This window comes from Brachycentrus maculatus, unplaced genomic scaffold (genome assembly GCF_059751285.1).
Source record: "Brachycentrus maculatus isolate JH-2025_06_01 unplaced genomic scaffold, ASM5975128v1 h1tg000101l, whole genome shotgun sequence".
NCBI classification, from domain to species: domain Eukaryota; kingdom Metazoa; phylum Arthropoda; class Insecta; order Trichoptera; family Brachycentridae; genus Brachycentrus; species Brachycentrus maculatus.
In genome coordinates this window covers 109,171-130,339 of record NW_028280855.1, presented here as the reverse complement: position 1 = coordinate 130,339, position 21,169 = coordinate 109,171, and the positions used below count along the sequence as shown (strand labels likewise).

At 34.5% G+C, this 21,169-nt stretch overlaps 2 protein-coding genes across 3 annotated transcripts in view; one reads left to right on the top strand and one right to left on the bottom strand.

Moving 5' to 3' along the window:
- The window catches only part of ACC (acetyl-CoA carboxylase), a 108,298-nt gene extending 99,981 nt beyond the window's left edge, over window positions 1-8,317 (bottom strand). The window contains exon 1 of one of the 2 annotated variants that reach the window (XM_088258644.1): window positions 7,967-8,317. The gene's annotated coding sequence lies outside the window, so the exon portion shown is untranslated. Of the gene's footprint in view, window positions 1-7,588; window positions 7,723-7,966 lie in introns of those variants that run through there. The other variant, XM_088258645.1, reaches the window with a different exon arrangement.
- A 1,916-nt stretch (window positions 8,318-10,233) lies between these two features.
- Window positions 10,234-20,969, top strand: LOC148310312 (prenylated Rab acceptor protein 1). The gene is made up of 6 exons (XM_088258671.1): window positions 10,234-10,527; window positions 14,084-14,201; window positions 15,717-15,820; window positions 16,994-17,078; window positions 18,391-18,499; window positions 20,364-20,969. Exons 1-6 carry the CDS (start codon window positions 10,451-10,453, stop codon window positions 20,465-20,467), a joined length of 597 nt encoding a protein of 198 aa, XP_088114797.1. The 5' UTR covers window positions 10,234-10,450; the 3' UTR covers window positions 20,468-20,969.
- The last annotated feature ends 200 nt before the right edge of the window (window positions 20,970-21,169 follow it).

Here is a 21,169-nt window from a genome sequence, read left to right as displayed (position 1 = left end):
TGGTGCATAGAGCACTGCATCATATAAACGCAGAGTTATCTTGATCGTTTACACATGAAGGAAAGGTGATCAGCCCTCCGCTTCGGGTACTAGTCCAGGGTAATATATATATATATATATATATATATATATATATATATATATATATATATATATATATATATATATATATATATATATATATATATATATATATATATATATATATATATATATATATATATATAAATGATATATGACGTTGATGAAAAGAGTGAGCGATATGACAATAATTTTGTGGTAAATGTTCGCGGGAGAAATACATAAAAATGAACCTTCAGTAGCGTTTAGTGCTACGCACAATGGATCTTTGTCAGACGGGAGGAATATCTAATTTAACATACTCAACCTATAAAGGATTGTATTTGACTCGTGAAGTGTTTATAACAGTCGATATAATTAATATTTTCATTCATAATTTTCTTTTGGAAAGTTCGCCTAAAGCGTTATTTTCGTAAGTTGGCAATGAATGATGTCACAGAAACGATGGACTTATTTTAATACTGGTAACATTGCTAAATTATTGGCGGCTCTATTTGTTGATGTCTATGGTCCACCCTCCCACCCATTTAGCCAATAAACCAACATCGTGACAAAAATCTATTGTTTACATTTGTAAAAATACAATGTAAACACGATTATGAAATAGCGAACTAGAAAAAAATTCCTTATTACCCAAAAAAAACATTTTTACCCCATTTGGGGTAATTTACCCCGGTCTGCTGTTGTAAATGAATAAATAATTTTATTAAATATATCATATTTTAATAATTCACTGCTGACAATTCGTCGGCAGTTCTCGTCAGAACTTCGGGACGCGGATCTGACTTGGGAGGATGCGTCCGCCTCCGTAGTGTAATGGTCAGCACGCTCGGCTACCGTTCTGGAGGATCCGGGTTCGATTCCCAGGGGGGGTAAAATAAATATGAGTGATTTATTCACTGTAATATTTATTCAATATTACCCTGGACTGGTACCTGAAGCGGAGGGCTGATCACCTTTCCTTCATGTGTAAACGATCAAGATACCACTGCGTTTATATGACGCAGTGCCCTATGCACCATTGGGGTGCGGATAAGGGTTTTATATCTATAAAATATATCATATTTTAATAATTCACTGCTGACAATTCGTCGGCAGTTCTCGTCAGAACTTAGGGACGCGGATCTGACTTGGGAGGATGCGAGGGAGCTGGCAGCCGACAGAAAAGCCTGGAGGCAGTTTGTGGACTCCATATGCTACACCTAGGGAGAGGATATGATTTAATAATAATAATATAATAAGTTTTAAAGTTTTATTACTGATAACGATGAATTAATTATTCAAATGGATATATTTATCTTATTTTACAAAACAAAACGAGATTAAAAAGTGTTTGGCGCGTGTTTGGTTGGCCATCTTGGCTCAGATACTCGTATCAGTGTGCGAACGCTCGCAGGGCTGCACATGTCGCTCACTCCTTTCAAGAACATCATAAATCAAAAATCGTCAATTTTCAGTTGTGCATGTTTTTGGAATGCCCAGAAAATGTACTATATCCCAGCAAAAGTGCCATATTTTTAACTTAATAATTACCCGCTACGCTTACCCGTCACAATATTCATTTTTATGTGTTTTTTTTAAATAAAATACAACTTAGTAGACTCAAAAAATCTGTGTTTGATTTAAAAATTAATACATAAATTAAAATGGAGTTCTACAAACTAAACGCCGAATCAATAAATAATTTTAAACTCGTTTATCTCAAAACTAATGTTTTAAATTTGTATTTTCAATATTATTAATTTTTGTCCGCCTCCGTAGTGTAATGGTCAGCACGCTCGGCTACCGTTCTAGAGGTCCCGGGTTCGATTCCCAAGGGGGATAAAATAAATATAAGTGATTTTTTCACTGTAATATTTATTCAATATTACCATGGACTGGTACCTGAAGCGGAGGGCTGATCACCTTTCCTTCATGCGTAAACAATCAAGATAACACTGCGTTAATATAACACAGTGCCCTATGCACCATTGGGGTGCGGATAAGGGTTTATTTTTATTTTTTATTTTTTGACATCTCGACATAGATAAAGAAGAATATGGAAGTCTGGGCATTTACGGGGCTTACGACCGTCATAGGCTGGTTTAAGTGAGACTATGGCTCTGATAAAGAGAAATGCAGAGAAGTTCAAGTGCACACAGCGATCCATGGAAAGATCCATGCTTGATTTTAGCCTGAGGGATAAAATTAAAAATGAATATACCAGGAAAAAAAAACAAAGTAGAAAACATCATGGATCGCGATGCAAAACACAAATGGCAGTGGGCAGGACATATTGCAAGACAGGACCCCACAAGGTGGACCCTGGAAGAACAAAAGAGGTATCAGAAGACCCCAAAAGAGATGGTCCAACGACATAGCTATGGGGGGTAGAAACTGGCTGCAAGCAGCAACCGACCGGAGGAAATGGAAAGAAGAGGAAGAGGCTCATAAATAAGAAGAAGAAGATTAAAATTACATGTGATCTGAAAGGGGGTAAAAACGATCAAGATAACACTGCATTTATATGACACAGTGCCCTATGCACCATTGGGGTGCGGATAAGGGTTTTATTATTAATATTATTAATATTTAAAGCATTTACTTTGTGGTTGGTCATTTTTACTTATTTTTATTTTACAAAAATGTTAGTAATATTAGTATATAACCACTCACCGAGATTTTTATATCTACCGGGTTCGAGACGTACCCGTCTCTTCCTCAGGACAATCACTACCACAGCATACTACACTACACTGCTGTGGTAGTGATTGTCCTGACGAAAAGGCGGGTAGACATAAAAATCTCGGTGAGTGGTTATATACTAATATTATTAACATTTTTCTTTAAACAAAAAAAATAAGTTTTAAATTTGTGGCTATTTGCCTTTGCATATTGGCACAACCCTGCGCATCGCTAGACACGCGACCGGCTATCATAATACAAGTGAAAACACACTGGGTACCATTTGCGAAGTTCAGGGGTCAGACCTGGTCACCTCGACACAGGCTGACTGCTGCCTGATTACACAAAGTAACGAGGATTATTAGCTGATAACGAAAACTACTTCTTAACAGCTTTTGGCAAAACTAAACAGATTCTGCAAGATTTGCTATTTTTATGATTAAAATATAACTTATATTTTATTTATTGTTTCGGCATTAACTTTGTGGTAAGACATGTTACAATGATTAAAGAAAACACTTGTTTTTTACCACTTGAGTTTTATTATAGACTACATGTTTCAGAAGTTAACAACTTTGTTTTAAAATCACTATAAATATTTTATTGTAACTTAATTATGTCCGCCTCCGTAGTGTAATGGTCAGCATGCTCGGCTACCGTTCTGGAGGTCCCGGGTTCGATTCCCAGGGGGGTTTAATAAATATAAGTGATTTTTTCACTCTAATATTTATTCAATATTACACTGGACTGGTATCTGAAGTGGAGGGCTGATCACCTTTCCTTCATGTGTAATCGATCGAGATAACACTGCGTTTATATGAAGCAGTGCCCTATGCACCATTTGGGTGCGGTAAGGGATTTATAACTTAATTATAATGTCTACCGGTTACGAAGCTAACCGCTTCTTAATCTCTTCTTCTTTATCTTGTAGGCCTTGTGGCCTGTTTTTAAGAGGTCGACCCATCTCTTTGGTGGTCTGCCCGGGAGTCGTCTACCACGGGGTTGTACCACGTCTACCACGGCGATGTGGGGTAGTCTGGATAGTTCCATTCTCCTCACATGCGCATACCATTGTCTCCTTCGTTGCCTTCCCCACCTAACGACATCTTCCATCTCGCATATTTCCCTGATCCTGGCGTTTCTTATTCTATTTCGAAGACTCTTGCCCGATATGCTTCTTAGAGTCTTCATTACTGACACTCTAAGCGCGTTCTTTATCAAGACAGATTAATACTAAAACACTATCTACTTAATAAAATTATTCATAATATTTTGACGGCTAGGCAAAGGAGCTTGGGTAGATCTCAAGAGACTTTTTTTGTGTCAAAATATTTTGAATAATTTCGTTAAGTATGTAGATAGTATAATATAGTAAAATTTATGCAACATATGCACTATTATTTGCAAACAATATATACACACAAGTCCTTTTTAGAATCACATCGCTCACTCCTTTCAACAACGTCACATTTTTTAGGAGATTGTTTTTAAAGTTTAAAAATATAATAAAATGTATTAAAAATAATCATCAAGCCACTTATTGATCTTTTTACTGTGCAACAGATCTTTTTAGGTAAAAGCTTGAGGTTTTTTATCTATTTGAAAAATATTTAGTATATTTAAAAAAAAAATAAACAATACCTTTTCTTCAAAATGCAAAATCAACACTTTTTGCCCTGTAGCGGGTAAATAAAGTGAAAAATATGCCGCTTTCGCTGGGATATAGTACATTTTCTGAGCATTCCGAAAACATGCACGACTGAAAATTGACGATTTTTGATTTATGACGTTGTTGAAAGGAGCGAGCGATATATCCACGAATGTGAAGATTAAACGGACTGAAGTTCATAATATTTTTATATTTATTTGAAAATGCCATAACTAGGGAAAACAATTGTCACAAGATTAATTTTTAGGAGATTTTTAATAAAATACAATTTAGTAGATTAAAAAAATCAGTGTTTGATTTAAAAATTAGTACATAAATTAAAATGGAGTTCTACAAATTAAACGCCAAATCAATAAATAAAAATAGTTATATTCTCCCCGCCTATCCCCGCGGAGAAACAGCGCGATGGTTAGTTAGTTGATCAGTTAGAGAGTGTTCCAAGTAATAATATTTTATATTATGAATTCTAAGTTTAATAAATGTTGGATGATACTGTATGACGTAATCGATTAATGCAAAAGTTGATGTTTTAACTACGCAGTGTAAATAACTTATTACGTATTAATTTTAAATCAAACACAGATTCAAAATTAATACATAATATTTTTATGTGTTTTTGTTAATAAAATACAACTTAGTAGACTCAAAAAATTGTGTTTGATTTAAAATTAATACATAAATTAAAATGGAGTTCTACAAATTAAACGCAAAATCAATAAATAAATAACTAATGTTTTACTTTTGTACATGAACTACTGTCCGCCTCCGTAGTGTAATGGTCAGCACGCTCGACGTCCCGGGTTCGATTCCCAGGGGGGGTAAATAAATATAAGTGATTTTTTCACTCTAATATTTATTCAATATCACCCTGGACTGGTACCTGAAGCGGAGGGCTGATCACCTTTCCTTCATGTGTTAACGATCAAGATAACACTGCGTTTATATGACAGTGCCCTATGCACCATTTGGGTGCGGTAAGGGTTTTATTATTTATAATGTATATGAATTTTTCATGGGTTGAGAGGAAAACAAAAAACCCGAAAATTCATTTAATTCTTCATTAATTTCATTTCATTAAATCCATATTACCCTGGACTGGTGCCTGAAGCGGAGGGCTGATCACCTTTCCTTCATGTGTTAACGATCAAGATAACACTGCGTTTATATACAGTGCCCTATGCACCATTGGGGTGCGGATAAGGGTTTGAAGATGAAGAAGAAATGAACTACATATTTCGTTTAATTAACACTCCATTACTAGCTGTAAGTTGCTGTGGCTCGGTCTATTTAAATGGAAAAGAAATAAGAAAAATATAAAGCGCACATTTTTAATGTGTTTCACATTTTGTGTAAAACAATGACAATGTCAAAAATCTATTAAAAAAAATGCTATTGAAAATATTTAAAAAAAAATCCAAGTGACAGCAGCTGTACGGCTGTCCAAATTTAAAACACAGAAAGGGACATTTTTTTGTAGTACGTTTTTTTTGCATTTTTGGACTAAGTAAAATCTACTTAGTCCAAAAATGCAAAATAAACGTACCTACTACAAAAAATGTCCCTTACTGTGTTTTAAATTTGGACAGCTGTGTAGAGAAGCACGCTTTCCGCCATGACCAATGCTTAATATTCCTTATGTTGGTGTTACGCTTAACAGATCGCTGTGGATTTTCCTCGAAAGACATCTAGAGGAAGACTAGAGAATTCATGGATGCTGCAGAGAGATAACATGATTCCAAGGCATGGCCTAGGTGACGTTGTGCATGACAGAAGGACCTACAACCTGAGGACGAGGAGAGCTGACCCCAACAGTCTACAAAGACGATAAGTAAGGATGGAGCTAGGAATAAGAAGAAGAAGAAGAAATAGCGATTTAAAGGTTATTCAGTTTAAGAACTGATTCCATATTATAATTAGTTCTAGTATTAATACTAGTATTAATCAGTCTTGATAAAGAAGCGGATAGCTTCGAAACCGGTAGACTAGATTATAATTAAGTTATAATAAAATATTTATAGTGATTTTACAACAAACGTACATTTTAATTATATAATTGAAAATCACAAAGTTAGTGCTTCAAATATAAATTATAGAAATGTATTCCTTTTAATGGGGCAGTACCTACTCAATAAATAAATCGACTGTTGTGAACGGAGAAAACAGATACTGAAGAAAAATGACTAAGAAATTGTGTTTTAATGTTATATAATTATTTTATAATCAAGTACCTACTTATGAAAGACACGATCAATCAACTATTGTAATTCAACCAAGATATAAATAAAATATCTCGTATACATCCAAAGATAGAGTTGAAATTTTAAATATAGACATTTTTCTTATCTACCATACTGAATTAAATTTCGCGTTAAATTCGTATACGAATTTTCGTCTTTCATTGTACTGATCGATTTGAATTTGAAGAATTTAAAAGGGGATGAAATATGCGAGCCGACACTAGCGAGAAAGAGACGGGATAATGGAACCCGATTGGAGCGCTCCCATTGGTCCATCTGATGTCATACGATATTTGATTTCCGGCTCTCCATTGGACGAAAACACGTGTCAAATGTAAACCCCGCTTCAAACGATACAATATAAACTATTTTTTTTACAATTATTTGTATATATATTTTCACAATGATTCATTGCACACGTATCTACGCGGGAAAGATCAAACGTCATAAAATTTACAAAAATAATACTATGCAGTATTCTCATAGAGTAAAACCATGAATTAAGTATTTGATAGTATCACGTTTTTATTGGCCTTCCTCAATTTCTACATCCCTCGGTCAATTTGATTGACGTTAATCGTTCATGACTCGAAATAACGTAGCCTTTTATTAAACATCGCAACAAAATAGGATATAATTTAAATGAATAATCATTAGTTTACTATAAAACTGTTTTGAATTAAAAAAAAATTGTATTAAACATTTATGTACGAAGGCATATAAGTATGTCTCATAAAAACTTAAAATGCATTTTTTTGTAAACTATGCTTAACTATCTGTCATTTGTCATTTGCGAATTCACATGGTCGGCCGGCGAACTATTTTATGTTGTAAATTAAATATATTCTCAATATATAAATTATCATATAATGTTTTGAAAAACGTATTATAAAACCATTGTAAAAATTTAGTATTGTTAAAAATATGGGGTACATACCAACAAATTATGAAGTTGATCGCTTGTAGATATAAAAAATATATAAATTTGTAGTATTAAAAAACGAATAAAAGTACAGTAATCTTGATCACGTGTTTTTTCGAATATATTGATCAAATCGGCTATGCAAATTTGTACAGAATGTTGCATACATAAACCGTAATGATTGCCAGTCGATCATCGTATAACTGGGTGTTAATTATTTTAGAGAAATTAGCGGCAATCACTGAGAGCCAATTTAGGCATATTTCCGTGCAAAGTAATCAGATCGATAAGGAAAATAAGCATCGGCTAAATTCGAGTGAAAAATATAACCTCAATCAAATGTAATCAAACTTGACGGATAGAATAAAACGTAATTACAAAAAGTTTACTCACTGTCTTTAGGTATGTCGGAAATCGTTGATTTGTTTTTAATCAATCACAGCCGAATCACCACAGTTCAAAATAGCACGCCAAATTGTCGGAAGCCAAAAACATCACTGTATTTTTGTTTCTGAAAACTCGCGTCAACAGCTATTGCCAAGTATTGTAATTTCGGTAATACATATCAGAGTTGCTGTTCATTAAAAAGCGGTAAATGTTTCATTTATAATTCTTGCGATTGTATTTTAATTTTTTAGGAAAACATTGCATCGGGTGTCGCGGGTCACAAGGCGACGCGGAATAATATACATAAAAACAGTGTACCTATATTGTAATATTTTTTTTCACTTGACATTTGACATTGACAGCAAACGCCATAGATAATTTATATATGGATCGCAAGCTTATTAATTTAGAATTGCAATATTCATTGTAATTTTCGAATAATGAGAGAGATAACGCTCTACAAAGTATGTTATGTTACTTTCTAACACTGACATTGAAAAATCTGACCCTGAATATTTATTGCTTTGTCTCCTTCTTTTAATCCAACGGGTGTATAAGAGAAACAGAGTCTGCGATATACTTATCCTTCACACAACAATCTATTAATTAAGCTTCGAGCGCCTGGAGTAGGCCTATAGACAACAACGTGTAAAGTACCAACGCCATCTATATTTTTTCTTATCGACGTTCAAATTAAATGCGTCGTACAAATAAAATATGTTTATAGAAAGATAAGGAAATTGTGTTTTTTTGTAAAGACTTTATTACATGGTCAAATTTTAACAGAGCGTAGTATGATAAGAATAGGTTTATGCCACTGATATGTTTTTTTTTAATTATTATTTACCTACTTGTACAAAATCGGATTATTGGTAAGCAATATCTACTAACAAACCAAAAACAGACTTTTAAAACTGGTCAAGGTTCGAACATTAAAGAGCTGTCTAAAATTAGACGGCAATAGTACCTGTCCATAAGCATAAACGAACATATATACATAATTCCAATATAATCGAACATTTAACTATAACATCGTATGCCAATTAAAATAAATTTGGCGTAAACAAGGATGGCAAAGAAAAGAGAATGAGGTAATGATTTCAGGGGGAAAAAGGTAGAGGAACCAAAGAAATAAAAAGACAGGGTTCTAAGGATGGAAAGAAAGAAAGATAGTTAGGTTAAAATGTATAAGGAAGGAAAAAAAACTCCTGTAAAACATCTATGCTCTAAAAAAATGTATTTTTCGTAACCATTATTGCTACATTCATAAAACATTATATTTCTAGCCTTAGTAAAAACTCATTTATTTACAGGGTGACATAAAAATAGAAAGTACTTTTTATAATATATACAATAATATATCTAATCTTTGATTTAATATATTCAATTTCTAGAAGGCATTGCACGAGCCTAAAAAAATATATTTGGAGCATTATAACACCTAAAAGCACTCTAAGCCAGAAATAATACGATTGTTAACCCAGTATTCAAATTTATAAAAAAATACCGTTATCGTGTATTTTATAATTACCCAACTTTCGCATTGGTACCTACTTATTATTTGACAGATAGATTCAGGTGCTAAAAGGTTTGTATAAGGATTGTGTAATTTAAAAATAAAAGTATTATCAAAATCAACTTCTATAGAAAGAGACATAGTTAATGAGAAAGAAAGAACGAAACAAATTTTGTAGAGAGCTATCTCTTTCTTTTAAAAGGGAATGGGAATATTAAGCTTGCTCTCTATACAGCATTTAGTCTATGTTTGGCGGTATTCCGTAATCTTTTTACAATATACAATTTACAATTTTTAATCTCTTCTACATTCATACATCTCCTTATATATACCCGACGATTATTACGACTTCTGACCCAGCCGCTTTCAAGTATTTGACATACCTGATTGTGCCAAGTTTTCCTTGGTCTTCCTCTGCTTCTTTTTCTAACTTGCCTTGTCTTATCAAGATATTATCAGATCTTTTTTTGTATTCATTTTTTTATTTTATTAATATTTTTCGTATTTGAATTTATGCTATGTAATGCAAAAGAATTTAGAATAAAGAAAAAAAAAGTTTGATAACGTCTTAATAAGACGAAACGCGTATATATCATTGTATACATTAAAATAAAATTGGAATTCGATACAATAATTTTATTTTTATTTTGGAGACTGCTTAAAAATAAAAAAAATATTCGCGATTTAAGAATTGACCCATTATCATCATAGACTCATAGAGAAATCAAACGTCAAATGTTTTTGTTTTTCGTATGACACGTCGATTACTCATCGCAAATTAAAATTGAATTGGAAATTGTAATCGAAAATAAAGTGGACACGTATCGAAAGAATCTCTTTTACTATATTTTATTCATTATTTATTTATGTCGGCGCGTTTCTAAATCTGTCGGTTCTAACCTAACATTGTCGTTTTATTGACAGGTTTCTGATTATTAATATAAAGTGTCCTATTTAGAAATAGTTTTTACATTATGGCGGAACCCGTGAATGTGGAAATAGCTGGAGATATGGACGGATCAGTTCCATCGCAGAGAAAAGGTTTCCTTAAGTGAGTGATGTATTATTTATTTATGCATACAGGTGACGCAAAATTGATCACCCTATCGGAAGATGTGTCGGGTTGTGGTCCCGTGGTTAGCGCGTTTGTGCACTACAAGGAATTACACGGAATTTTCAATAAATATGTACATAATCATCAAATCCCGATGAGTAATTTCCAATTCTCATTTTGGGACATGGGATTAAGGTTAACAAGACTGGAACACAAATAGTAAAGTAACAAAAAAATTGTTTTTGAAATAACCAAAACTTACACAAATACATGGCAAAATATAAAAACAATAAACAGGTATGAAACAAATGAAAAAATATAAAAAATGAGAAAATATAACAAATGAGAAAATATAACAAATGAGAAAATATAACAAATGAAAAAATATAAAAAACGTAAGTTAAAAACAAAATAAGAAAATATGACTAAATACTACATGTATATCTACAACATTTTGAGTGTGTCCAAATACTTGTGCACAAAATCTGGATTATCTCCAATTACAGGAGTAATTTTCGTATTCTTTTTTGACATCTCATCAAAGATGAAGAAGAATATGGATGTATGGGCATTTACGGGGCGGGGAATCAAAATGTTGTCAAAGTTACAGTCATCTTTCTAAAAGCTATCATGTTTTTGTTACTACTGGGTACGGTCATATTAACCTTTCCGGGAGTACAATAATTGATGTCCGACTTTCTCTGGGGAGTGGGTTTTTTAAAATTAAATATGTATTTTTTTTAAATAAAATCTTTGTATTATGAAGATAGAAATTATGTAAAAATGATTTAAATAAAAAATAAAACTCACCATCTCTAGGTTTTATTTTATGACAAAGTTAAATACAAATATCCACAGATGTCATTACTATACAAATTATATCATAGCAACTGACAGATAGACTTCGACGTTCATTAACGTCGATACTCCTTTGAGGAAAATTCGCCCCAATGTTCATTTACGTCCATACTCACAGAAGGATTAATACCTTCCGACATTTATTTATTTCAAAATATATAACATAAATAAATCATATATATATATATATATATATATATATATATATATATATATATATATATATATATATATATATATATATATATATGTATATATATATATATATATATATATATATATATATATATATATATATATATATATATATATATATATATATATATATATATAATAATATAATAAAACCCTTATCCGCACCCCAATGGTGCATAGGGCACTGTGTCATATAAACGCAGTGTTATCTTGATCGTTTACACATGAAGGAAAGGTGATCAGCCCTCCGCTTCAGGTACCAGTCCAGGGTAATATTGAATAAATATGACAGTGAAAAGATCACTTATATTTATTTTACCCCCCTTGGGAATCGAACCCGTGACCTCCAGAACGGTAGCCGAGCGTGCTGACCATTACACTACGGAGGCGGACGAAATTACACTACGGAGGCGGACAAATATATATATATATATAATATTCCCGATGAATAATTTCTATTTCTCTTTTTGGGACATGGGATTAAGGTTAACAAGACCGGAACACAAATAGTAAAGTAACAAAAAAATTGTTTTTTGAATAACCAAAACTAATACTAAGAATAAACCATATCCGCTCCCTAGGTGGAGCATATGGAGTCCACAAACTGTCTCCAGGCTTTTCTGTCGGCTGCCAGCTCCCTTGCATCCTCCCAAGTCAGATCCGCGTCCCGAAGTTCTGACGAGAACTGCCGACGAATTGTCAGCAGTGGTCGTCCTGGGCGGCGCGAACCTGATGCCTTGTAAAAGAGGCAAGCTTTGCTAAGGCTCTCAGGAGGCATGCGGAGTACATGGCCAAGCCAACTGAATCGCCTTTTCTTGACGACAGTTGTGACTAAGATTTACTGCGTCCTACGCCTTATCTCTTCACTCCTCACAAAGTCAAACCACCGCACGCCTAAAATTCTCCGCAAACACCTATTCTCAATGCTTAGTACACGGCTGCTCTGGGCCCTTGTAAGGTGCCATGTTTCACAGCCGTATAAGAGAACAGGAGCAATGCAGGCATTGTATAGGCGGCATTTGGTCTTCACCGAGTATGAATCCGATCTCCAGACAGCCTTCATACTGTTAAATGCGGACCCTGCGAGTCCTAATCGCACTCCCAGTTCCTTTTGAAGGCTGCCATTTTCAGTCGCTTACACTCCCAAGTACTTGAAACTCTCGACCCTTTCGATGCGCTGGTTGTTGTCATCTAGGGTTGTTGGGCATCTAGTCATGAGCTGTTGCACAACACATGGGTCTTTGCAACATTTATTGTAAGCAGAATACTAATACATGGCAAAATATAAAAACAATAAACAGGTATAATAAATAGGCACAAGAAGCATATTTAAAAGAAATAAATGAGAAAACATAAGGTAAGAAGCATATTTAAAATAAACAAATGAGAAAATATAAAAATGAGAAAATATAACAAATAAAAAAAAAAAAAATTAAGGTTAAACAAAATAAGAAAATATGACTAATCACAACATATATCGCTCACTCCTTTCAACAACGTCATATATCAAAAATCATCAATTTTCAGTTGTGCATGTTTTCGGAATGCCCAGAAAATGTACTATATCCCAGCAAAAGCGGAATATTTTTAACTTAATATTTACCTGCTACAGGGCAGAAAGTGTTGTTTTTGCATTTTGAAGAAAATGTATTGTTTAATTATTTTTATAAATAAATTAAATATTTTTCAAATGTAGAAAAACCTTCAGGTTTTACCTAAAAAGATCTGTTGCACAGTAAAAAGTTCAATAAGTGGCTTGGTATTTATTTTTAATACATTGTATTATATTTTTAAACTTTAAAACCGTTCTCCTGAAAAATCAAGTATTTTGATTTATGACGTTCTTGAAAGGAGTGAGCGATATATGTGCAGTGAAACCTCTACCTATCGTTCCTCGAATAATCGTTTTCCCGGATGTGTCGTTTATTTCTTCTACCCCGAATTCATTTCATACAAAAATAGATCGCATCGATCGTTTCTGTCCACCATTTTACCGCATTCATCATTTGAATTATGCTACATATTTTATATAATTTGTCTGTTTTTTACTTTTTTTTTTAATTTTCTCAATTTTGTTACATTCGACGACAATATTTCAACGTGTGGGATACAGACTATCGAAAGCTTGTGTGATGGATACAGCAGAAGAGGTCTGAAGATCTTTGGGTTCTTTTCAACTTTGCATTTTTTTTTTAACAAATACAGTTATTAACATCTAAAACTTGTATTCTTGAAATTTCCACCTACTAATGGTTATGCAGATTGGGAGGACGGTATCTTTACTCTATCGTATCTCCTTGTGTATTGACTTCTTTATCCCGCATTCATAGTTTATTTCAATAGGTCCCTTTAAAAACGATAGATAGAGGTTTCACTGTATATCTTTCCATAAAGTGCCTTCTCAGATCATTTATTTTGGATCCCCGCATGGCATCAATAGGGTTAAGGACAGGAAGGGTGTTCTTCCTTCCGCGCCCTTGCTAAGTTAGTGTGTTTGCAGCTTCAACGTCAGCCAACTGGGCGGTGTGTTCTCCCCGGCCGCGGTAACGTCTCTCATTGCCGCACAGCGCCAAGCCATCCGTCCGTGGCTACAGTTTGTGCAGACCTCAAACTTTAAGGTAACCACGGCTGCTTTTTAAGGATATAAGTTTTCGCAAACAGACGGTCTGTGAGGAAAGGAGAGAGTTTGGAATACTTCGGTATCGTGCTGCGCCCTTCCGAGACAGGATTTAGCGAGTTATGTAACGTCATGCGAGGCTTAACTCTCAATCAATGGCAGAATAGATGGGATATGGCACGAACAGGGAGATGGACGTGGTCTTTTTTACCTTCCATCAGACACAGGATGTGTAGCGAGTTCTTGGTTTTTGATCATCATACTGCACAAATGGTCTCTGGTCACGGGGAGTTTAGAGACAAGCTTTATAAGCTTGGACTTTCCTCTGTTTCGGGCTGTGCTTGCGGCGATGAACATCAATCGGCCGAACACATCCTGTGGCATTGCGTGCTATTGGATGACGCCAGAGATGAGATGCTGAATGGTCTGACAGGGGTCATGCGACCAGCGTGGAATGTGGATCTGATGGCCAACAGTACGAATTTTGCACTCTTCCGTCGGTTTGTCCGGACTTGGGTATCTCGTTGGGAACTCCTCAGATGCGCGGACGCCTAGGTGAGATTGATTTGGTGGGACAGGCTGCTGTTCCTGTGGGATGCTGATACGGCCAGGACTGTGCTTCCTTCCGAGCGGAACGCACACGTTCTTTTGTGTTTTGTCCTCCCTTTACGGGGGTGGTATTTGGATCCTCTGCCTTTGTTAACCCAGGAAGTCCTTCTTTATTAATGGTTTTTTTTTTCTTCTCTTAATGTATATAACGGTGTTTTTTTGTTTGTTTTTAAATATTAGTTACTAGTTCTCTATTACTTTAGTCTTTAAGTCATTGTTTGTGTTCGTCTTAAATTGTATTCTGTTTTATTTTTATTTTTGGAAACATTGTTATTTTTTTTTTGTTGTTGTATTCTTATCGTTTTTATTTTATTAAAATTAAAAGAGGTAATGAGGGGATCCCGAGGGGTGGGGACGAAGTGTCGGCCTCTGTCCGTACATCCTCCTCCCCCCTCATTAATTGAATAGAGCATTATTTATTTCTTCAGAAATATTTTGAAGATTTTCCTCTATGTGCAGCTGACAGAGAGTCCCTCAGGACTCTATAACTGCTGCGGGTGGATGGTGGGCTCAGATTCCAAAAAAAAAAAAAAAAACAGACGGTTCACTCTGCTCTCGTCCATCTTTTAATTGAATACAAGTTAAGTTCTTAACCTGTTAACCAGCGGGACGTATAAATATAATAATAATAAAACCCTTACCCGCACCCCAATGGTGCATAGGGCACTGCGTCATATAAACGCAGTGTTATCTTGATCGTTTACACATGAAGGAAAGGTGATCAGCCCTCCGCTTCAGGTACCAGTCCAGGGTAATATTGAATAAATATGACAGTGAAAAAATCACTTATATTCATTTTACCCCCCTTGGGAATCGAACCCGGGACCTCCAGAACGGTAGCTGAGCGTGCTGACCATTACACTACGGAGGCGGACGACTTTAATAAATAAATCAATTAATATTTCAGGTTCCGTCCACACTTCCACGCCTGAGCAAGCGACTGGTCCGGAACGTGGAATACTTTCAAGCCAACTATCTCTTCGTATTCCTCGCTCTATTTGCGTACTGCCTGTAAGTACATCGACATATACTAATTCATCAATATTAACAAGAAAATTTTCAGTTGAAGGTGTGATGCGAGTGTTTTTGCTATACTCGCTGCCGTACTGCTGCGTACACAACACTTGATATAGCCTATTTTTTAACAAGTAAGAAAGATAGCATGATGATTTTTAAACTTCTTACCTAGAAAAAACAAATCCTTTAACCACCCTCATTAATTCCTCTCCTTTCCTTCTCCTTTCCTTCTCCTTCCTGCAAAATCCATTTTTTATACCATACCTTTTTTTATCTCTGAATGTTTTTAATAGTTATTATATCCGCCTCCGTAGTGTAATGGTCAGCACGATCGGCTACCGTTCTGGAGGTCCCGGGTTCGATTCCCAAGGGAGGTAAAATAAATATAAGTGATTTTTTCACTGTCATATTTATTCAATATTACCCTGGACTGGTACCTGAAGCGGAGGGCTGATCACCTTTCCTTCATGTGTAAACGATCAAGATAACACTGCGTTTATATGACGCAGTGCCCTATGCACCATTGGGGTGCGGATAAGGGTTTTATTATTATTATTATTACTATAACATAAATGTGGAATTGTTTAATTGGCTTTATTTTTATTAATGTAACTATTTTTGTTAACATAATGTAATGTTTATTATTGTAAATGTAACTTTTGTTTATTATGTATATACTTTTTTTAATGTAAAGCTGTACAATTTCCGAACATAGAAAAAAAATTAAGGTATACCTGAGAGGTATATCACATTGGAAATGATCTGTTCCATGTGCCAGAAGGAGTTATCCGAAGCGGGATTCTTCTACACATTTAACAAGAGTCTTCTTGCTTACTTTTTAATTTGTTTTTTTAATATATACGCCTTAAATGTTGGTTTGTAATGTATATATTAATTATTGAATAAATTGAAATGAATTGAAAAAAAAAGAACCTTAAGGTGGAGACTGACCGGAGTATTTCGTCGTAACATAATGTCGTAACATCGCTCGTGGCGAGAATCAGCGAGCATCCGAAACTATGGATGGAGTCTCGATTCGGTGAACTGACTGCCTGAATGCTTGCATCGAATGGTGCTACGTTACGACGAAATGCTCCGGTCAGTCTCCACCTTTATGCATCCAGGTTATCATGATTGGTCTCCTGATTTATTTATTTTTTGTTACAGGATCACCTCACCACTGTTGCTGTTGGCGATTGCCGGAAGTCTGTTTGCTTGCTACAAGTTCAAAAGTAACCCTATGAAATGGAAGGTTAGTTCATTGTCAGCGTGGCATTTATCGTATTTTACGGACTACAAGACGCATCTTAATTTTAAGATGCGTCTTATGTATTATTTATTAGATATCTTATCTTAAGTTGGATTACACAAAGTGAATGATGAATGATAAGGAGAGTGTTATATTACCATTAAAAAAACTTACTTATAACCCTTATCAGCACCCAATGGTGCATAGGGCACTGCATCAAATTGACGCAGTGTTATCTTGATCATTACTTACACGAAGGCAAGGTGACCACTCTTGCGCTTCAGAAACCAATCCAGGGTAATATTTAATAAATATTACAGTGTAAAATCACTAATATTTATTTTTACCCCCCCTGGGAATCGAACCCGGGACCTCCAGCACGGTAGCTAAACACGCTGACCATTACACCACGGAGGCGGTATATTACCATACCACATAGTTAACCTTCCCCTCCCGGTGATATGTACTTACTACAACTCGACTTTTCAAATGAGAATATCAATAAAAAATATAATAGATACGGGCACACAATTTTTGTATTCCTCCGTAATATAATTATGTATTACGTGAAAGTATTATAGTAAATATTGTAAGTTTTAATATAAGGTTACTCTATGTATTAATTTGAAATCAAACACACACTTTTTGAGTCAACTAAGTTGTATTTTATTAACAAAAACGCATATAAATTTAACAATTGGAACGCCAAATTAAATTAATAATAAATCAATGAATAAATAAAGTAAATAATTTGAGATAACGTCTAGGATAAAATCACCAATACTCAAACGTTTCTCAGTGTGTGCGTGCGTGGCGTGCTTTGTTTATACGCGCATGTCTTAACGTGTTTACTGCGCCAGTAGTGCGTAGATCGTCTTACACGGCGGTCGTGACGCTACGCTAGCTATTGCGGCTACTTGCGATGTATTTTTTCTCATTTTCAAATACTTACCAGAGCTAACATTACATAATTGTTACATTTCACCTTCAACTATGGTCAATAAAAGTAACATATGTATTCACATTTTCCCGCATCACATATTCATGAGGAGTACAAAATACATATCACCGGTGCATGTGGTAGTTTTTTAGCACCGTAAGGGAAAAGATAACCCTTTCGTCACGTAAATTGACTATTAGTCCATGGCTTGTAAAAGGAATTTTATAAAATACTTTATTTTTTATGAAAAATTTGCATGTTTACACGGGTAACACTGCTTTTAATATTCAAAATATGGATAGATTTTACCACAAAGTGACTGCCAAATCAATTGATGAAAATTGAAATAACATTTGAAATAACAATATGTTTCAGATTGGGTCGTATGAGTTGAGCTTGGCACATCAGTACGCTCTGGTTGGTCTGTGTTGCATGCCCATATTCCTTTGGGCAGGCGCTGGTTCTGCCCTCTTCTGGGTTCTCGGTAATTTCATCATTTTTTTTATACGTTTTCTTACATTTTAATTGGAAACAGAATGTGCAAAACATGGTATTCAGTTGACAAAAATGATAAGACAATAGGAAATTTCATGTTAATAAGTATATTAATTTTTTTAAATATGTACATAATTATTAAATCCCGTTGCTAGCAGTCCGCAGGTGATAACCTTTCCAGGAGTACAATATTTGATGTCCGACTTTCTCTGGGGAGTGGGTTTTTGAACATTAAAAATGTTTTTTTTTAAATGAAGTCTTTGTATCATGAAGATAGAAATCATGTATGAAATCATTGTATGACAGAATTAAAAACGAAGGTATAAGAAAGGAATGTAAGGCTGAACGAGGAATGATTTAAAAGATTAGGAAGAGTTCTTTACGGTGGTATGGACATGTTTAGCGAATGGATAACGAGAGAATGACTAAGAAAATATATGTGGCGAATGTGAGAGGGAAAACAGAACAAGGACGACCGAAAAAGACTTAGCACGATCAGATCAATCAGAACCTAAAATCTGGCGGTGTCAAAAGTCTGCGTAATCGGAGGGCATGTATGACTAGATGTATGGATGTGAAGGAGGCAAGGAGTGTATGTCAGGACAGAAGAGTGTGGCGTTCCATCCTCTCTGCCTACCCTTGCAGCGTGATAGTAGTAGTAGTAGAAATTATGTAAAAATAATTTAAATAAAAAATATAGCTCACCATCTCTAGGTTGTATTTTATGACAAAGTTAAATACAAATATCCACAGATGTCATTACTATGCAAATTACATCATACCAACTGACAGATAGACTTTGACGTTCATAAACGTTGATGCTCTTAACCGGTTAACTGCCAAAAGCGTCTTAAGACGCATAATTTTCTGTGAACGGAGCGCCGCTTATACAAAAATTACGTCTTAAGACGCGCCGTTTTAAATGGGCTTTTACTAAAGAAAATCAATTATTTAAAATGTAAAAATGTATTGAACAAATAGTGACATCTATTGAGAATATCTTTGCATACTTAGAATTGAAACAGAATTTGTTTTTACCACTTTAAACGTAAATTCAAAAGAGCTCTGCCGTCGGAACAACTGAAGGCGCTCAGGGTTGTCCAATAATCCCCGAATTTCTATCGATGTTTTGCGTATATAATTTTTCGTCTACAGAGTACAATTTAATTTCGTGATTTTTATTTCTGTTGATTTTTATTCTGTTTTATTTATGTTCTGATTTTTATTTCTGTTGAAAAAAATTAATCATAATTCCTTTAAATATAATTTAGTTTTACAATGATTAAAGAAAATACTTGTTTCTTACCACTTGAGTTTTATTATAGACTACATGTTTCAGAAGTTAAACTTCCATCATTCAGGTCTGTATAATAACTATGATGACCTGAATGATGGAAGTTTAACTTCTGAAACATGTAGTCTATAATAAAACTCAAGTGGTAAAAAACAAGTGTTTTCTTTAATCATTGTAACATGTCTTACCACAAAGTTAATGCCGAAACAATAAATAAAATAATTTACTTTTCATATTTTCTATGACAAATTTTGTGACAACCCTGCACCATGAACAATTAATTTTTATGATTATGGATAAATGACTGCACGACTGGCAGCGCTCTCTTCATTTATTTGGTAAATTTTATAAATAAACTTTATTACTTTTTCAATAACGATATGTTTAGAAGGTTTTATTTTTGTCGTAAAATTCGCGGCGTGCTGGGTACCGCCATACATGTACCTGCCGGCAGTTAAAAGGTTAAGGAAAATTCGCACCGACGTTAATTAACGTCCATACTTCCGGAAAGGTTAAAATGCCCATCCGAAATGTGTTCAGGTTTTAATGTCGGTTTCAGGAGCTTCAATAACTGTGATCACCCTTCACGCTGCATTCTACAACATCGACGCGATCGTAACCGAGGATTCGGAAGACCAGTTCCACTTGCTGGAGGAAGTCTGATGTCGGGAGACCGTCAGCAATGTCCTCACGCAACCTAACCTAACCTAACCTAACAATATTATATTTGAAATATCAACACAGGTGAAGAAGAATATGGAAGTCTGGGCATTTATTTATAGGGCTGTTATAGTCAGGTTAAGTGATCACTTTGCACATGGATAAAACGCTACACTCTCTCATCCACAATATTCCACGTACTGGAAGTAACTTTAAATGTTAATATATCAAGTTTGGATTATCCCTTTGATTGTATATATCGCTCACTCCTTTCAACACTGTCATATATCAAAAATCGTCAATTTTCAGTTGTGCATGTTTTCGGAACGCCCAGAAAATGTACTATATCCCAGCAAAAGCGGCATATTTTTAACTTGATATTTGCCCGCTACAGGGCAGAAAGTGTTGATTTTGCATTGTGAAGAAAAGGTATTGTTTAATTTTTTTTTTAAATATATTAAATATTTCTCAAATGAAGAAAAAACATTCAGGTTTTACCAAAAAAGATCTGTTGCACAGTAAAAAGTTCAATAAGTGGCTTGATATTTATTTTTAATACATTTTATTATATTTTTAAACTTTAAAAACGATCTCCTGAAAAATCATGTTTTTTGATATATGATGCTGTTGAAAGGAGTGAGGAACATGTGTAACATTCTCCAATTCTACCCATGAGTTACATCATTTTGAGTGTGTCCAAATACT

Excerpts from the sequence above, each read along its gene's own strand:
- LOC148310312 (XM_088258671.1), top strand. The coding sequence starts at position 10,451 with ATGGCGGAACCCGTGAATGTGGAAATAGCTGGAGATATGGACGGATCA. Across the intron at positions 10,528-14,083 it reads CAGAGAAAAGGTTTCCTTAA|CTTCAACGTCAGCCAACTGG; the intron begins GTGAGTGATGTA and ends GTGTGTTTGCAG. Across the intron at positions 17,079-18,390 it reads GTAACCCTATGAAATGGAAG|ATTGGGTCGTATGAGTTGAG; the intron begins GTTAGTTCATTG and ends AATATGTTTCAG.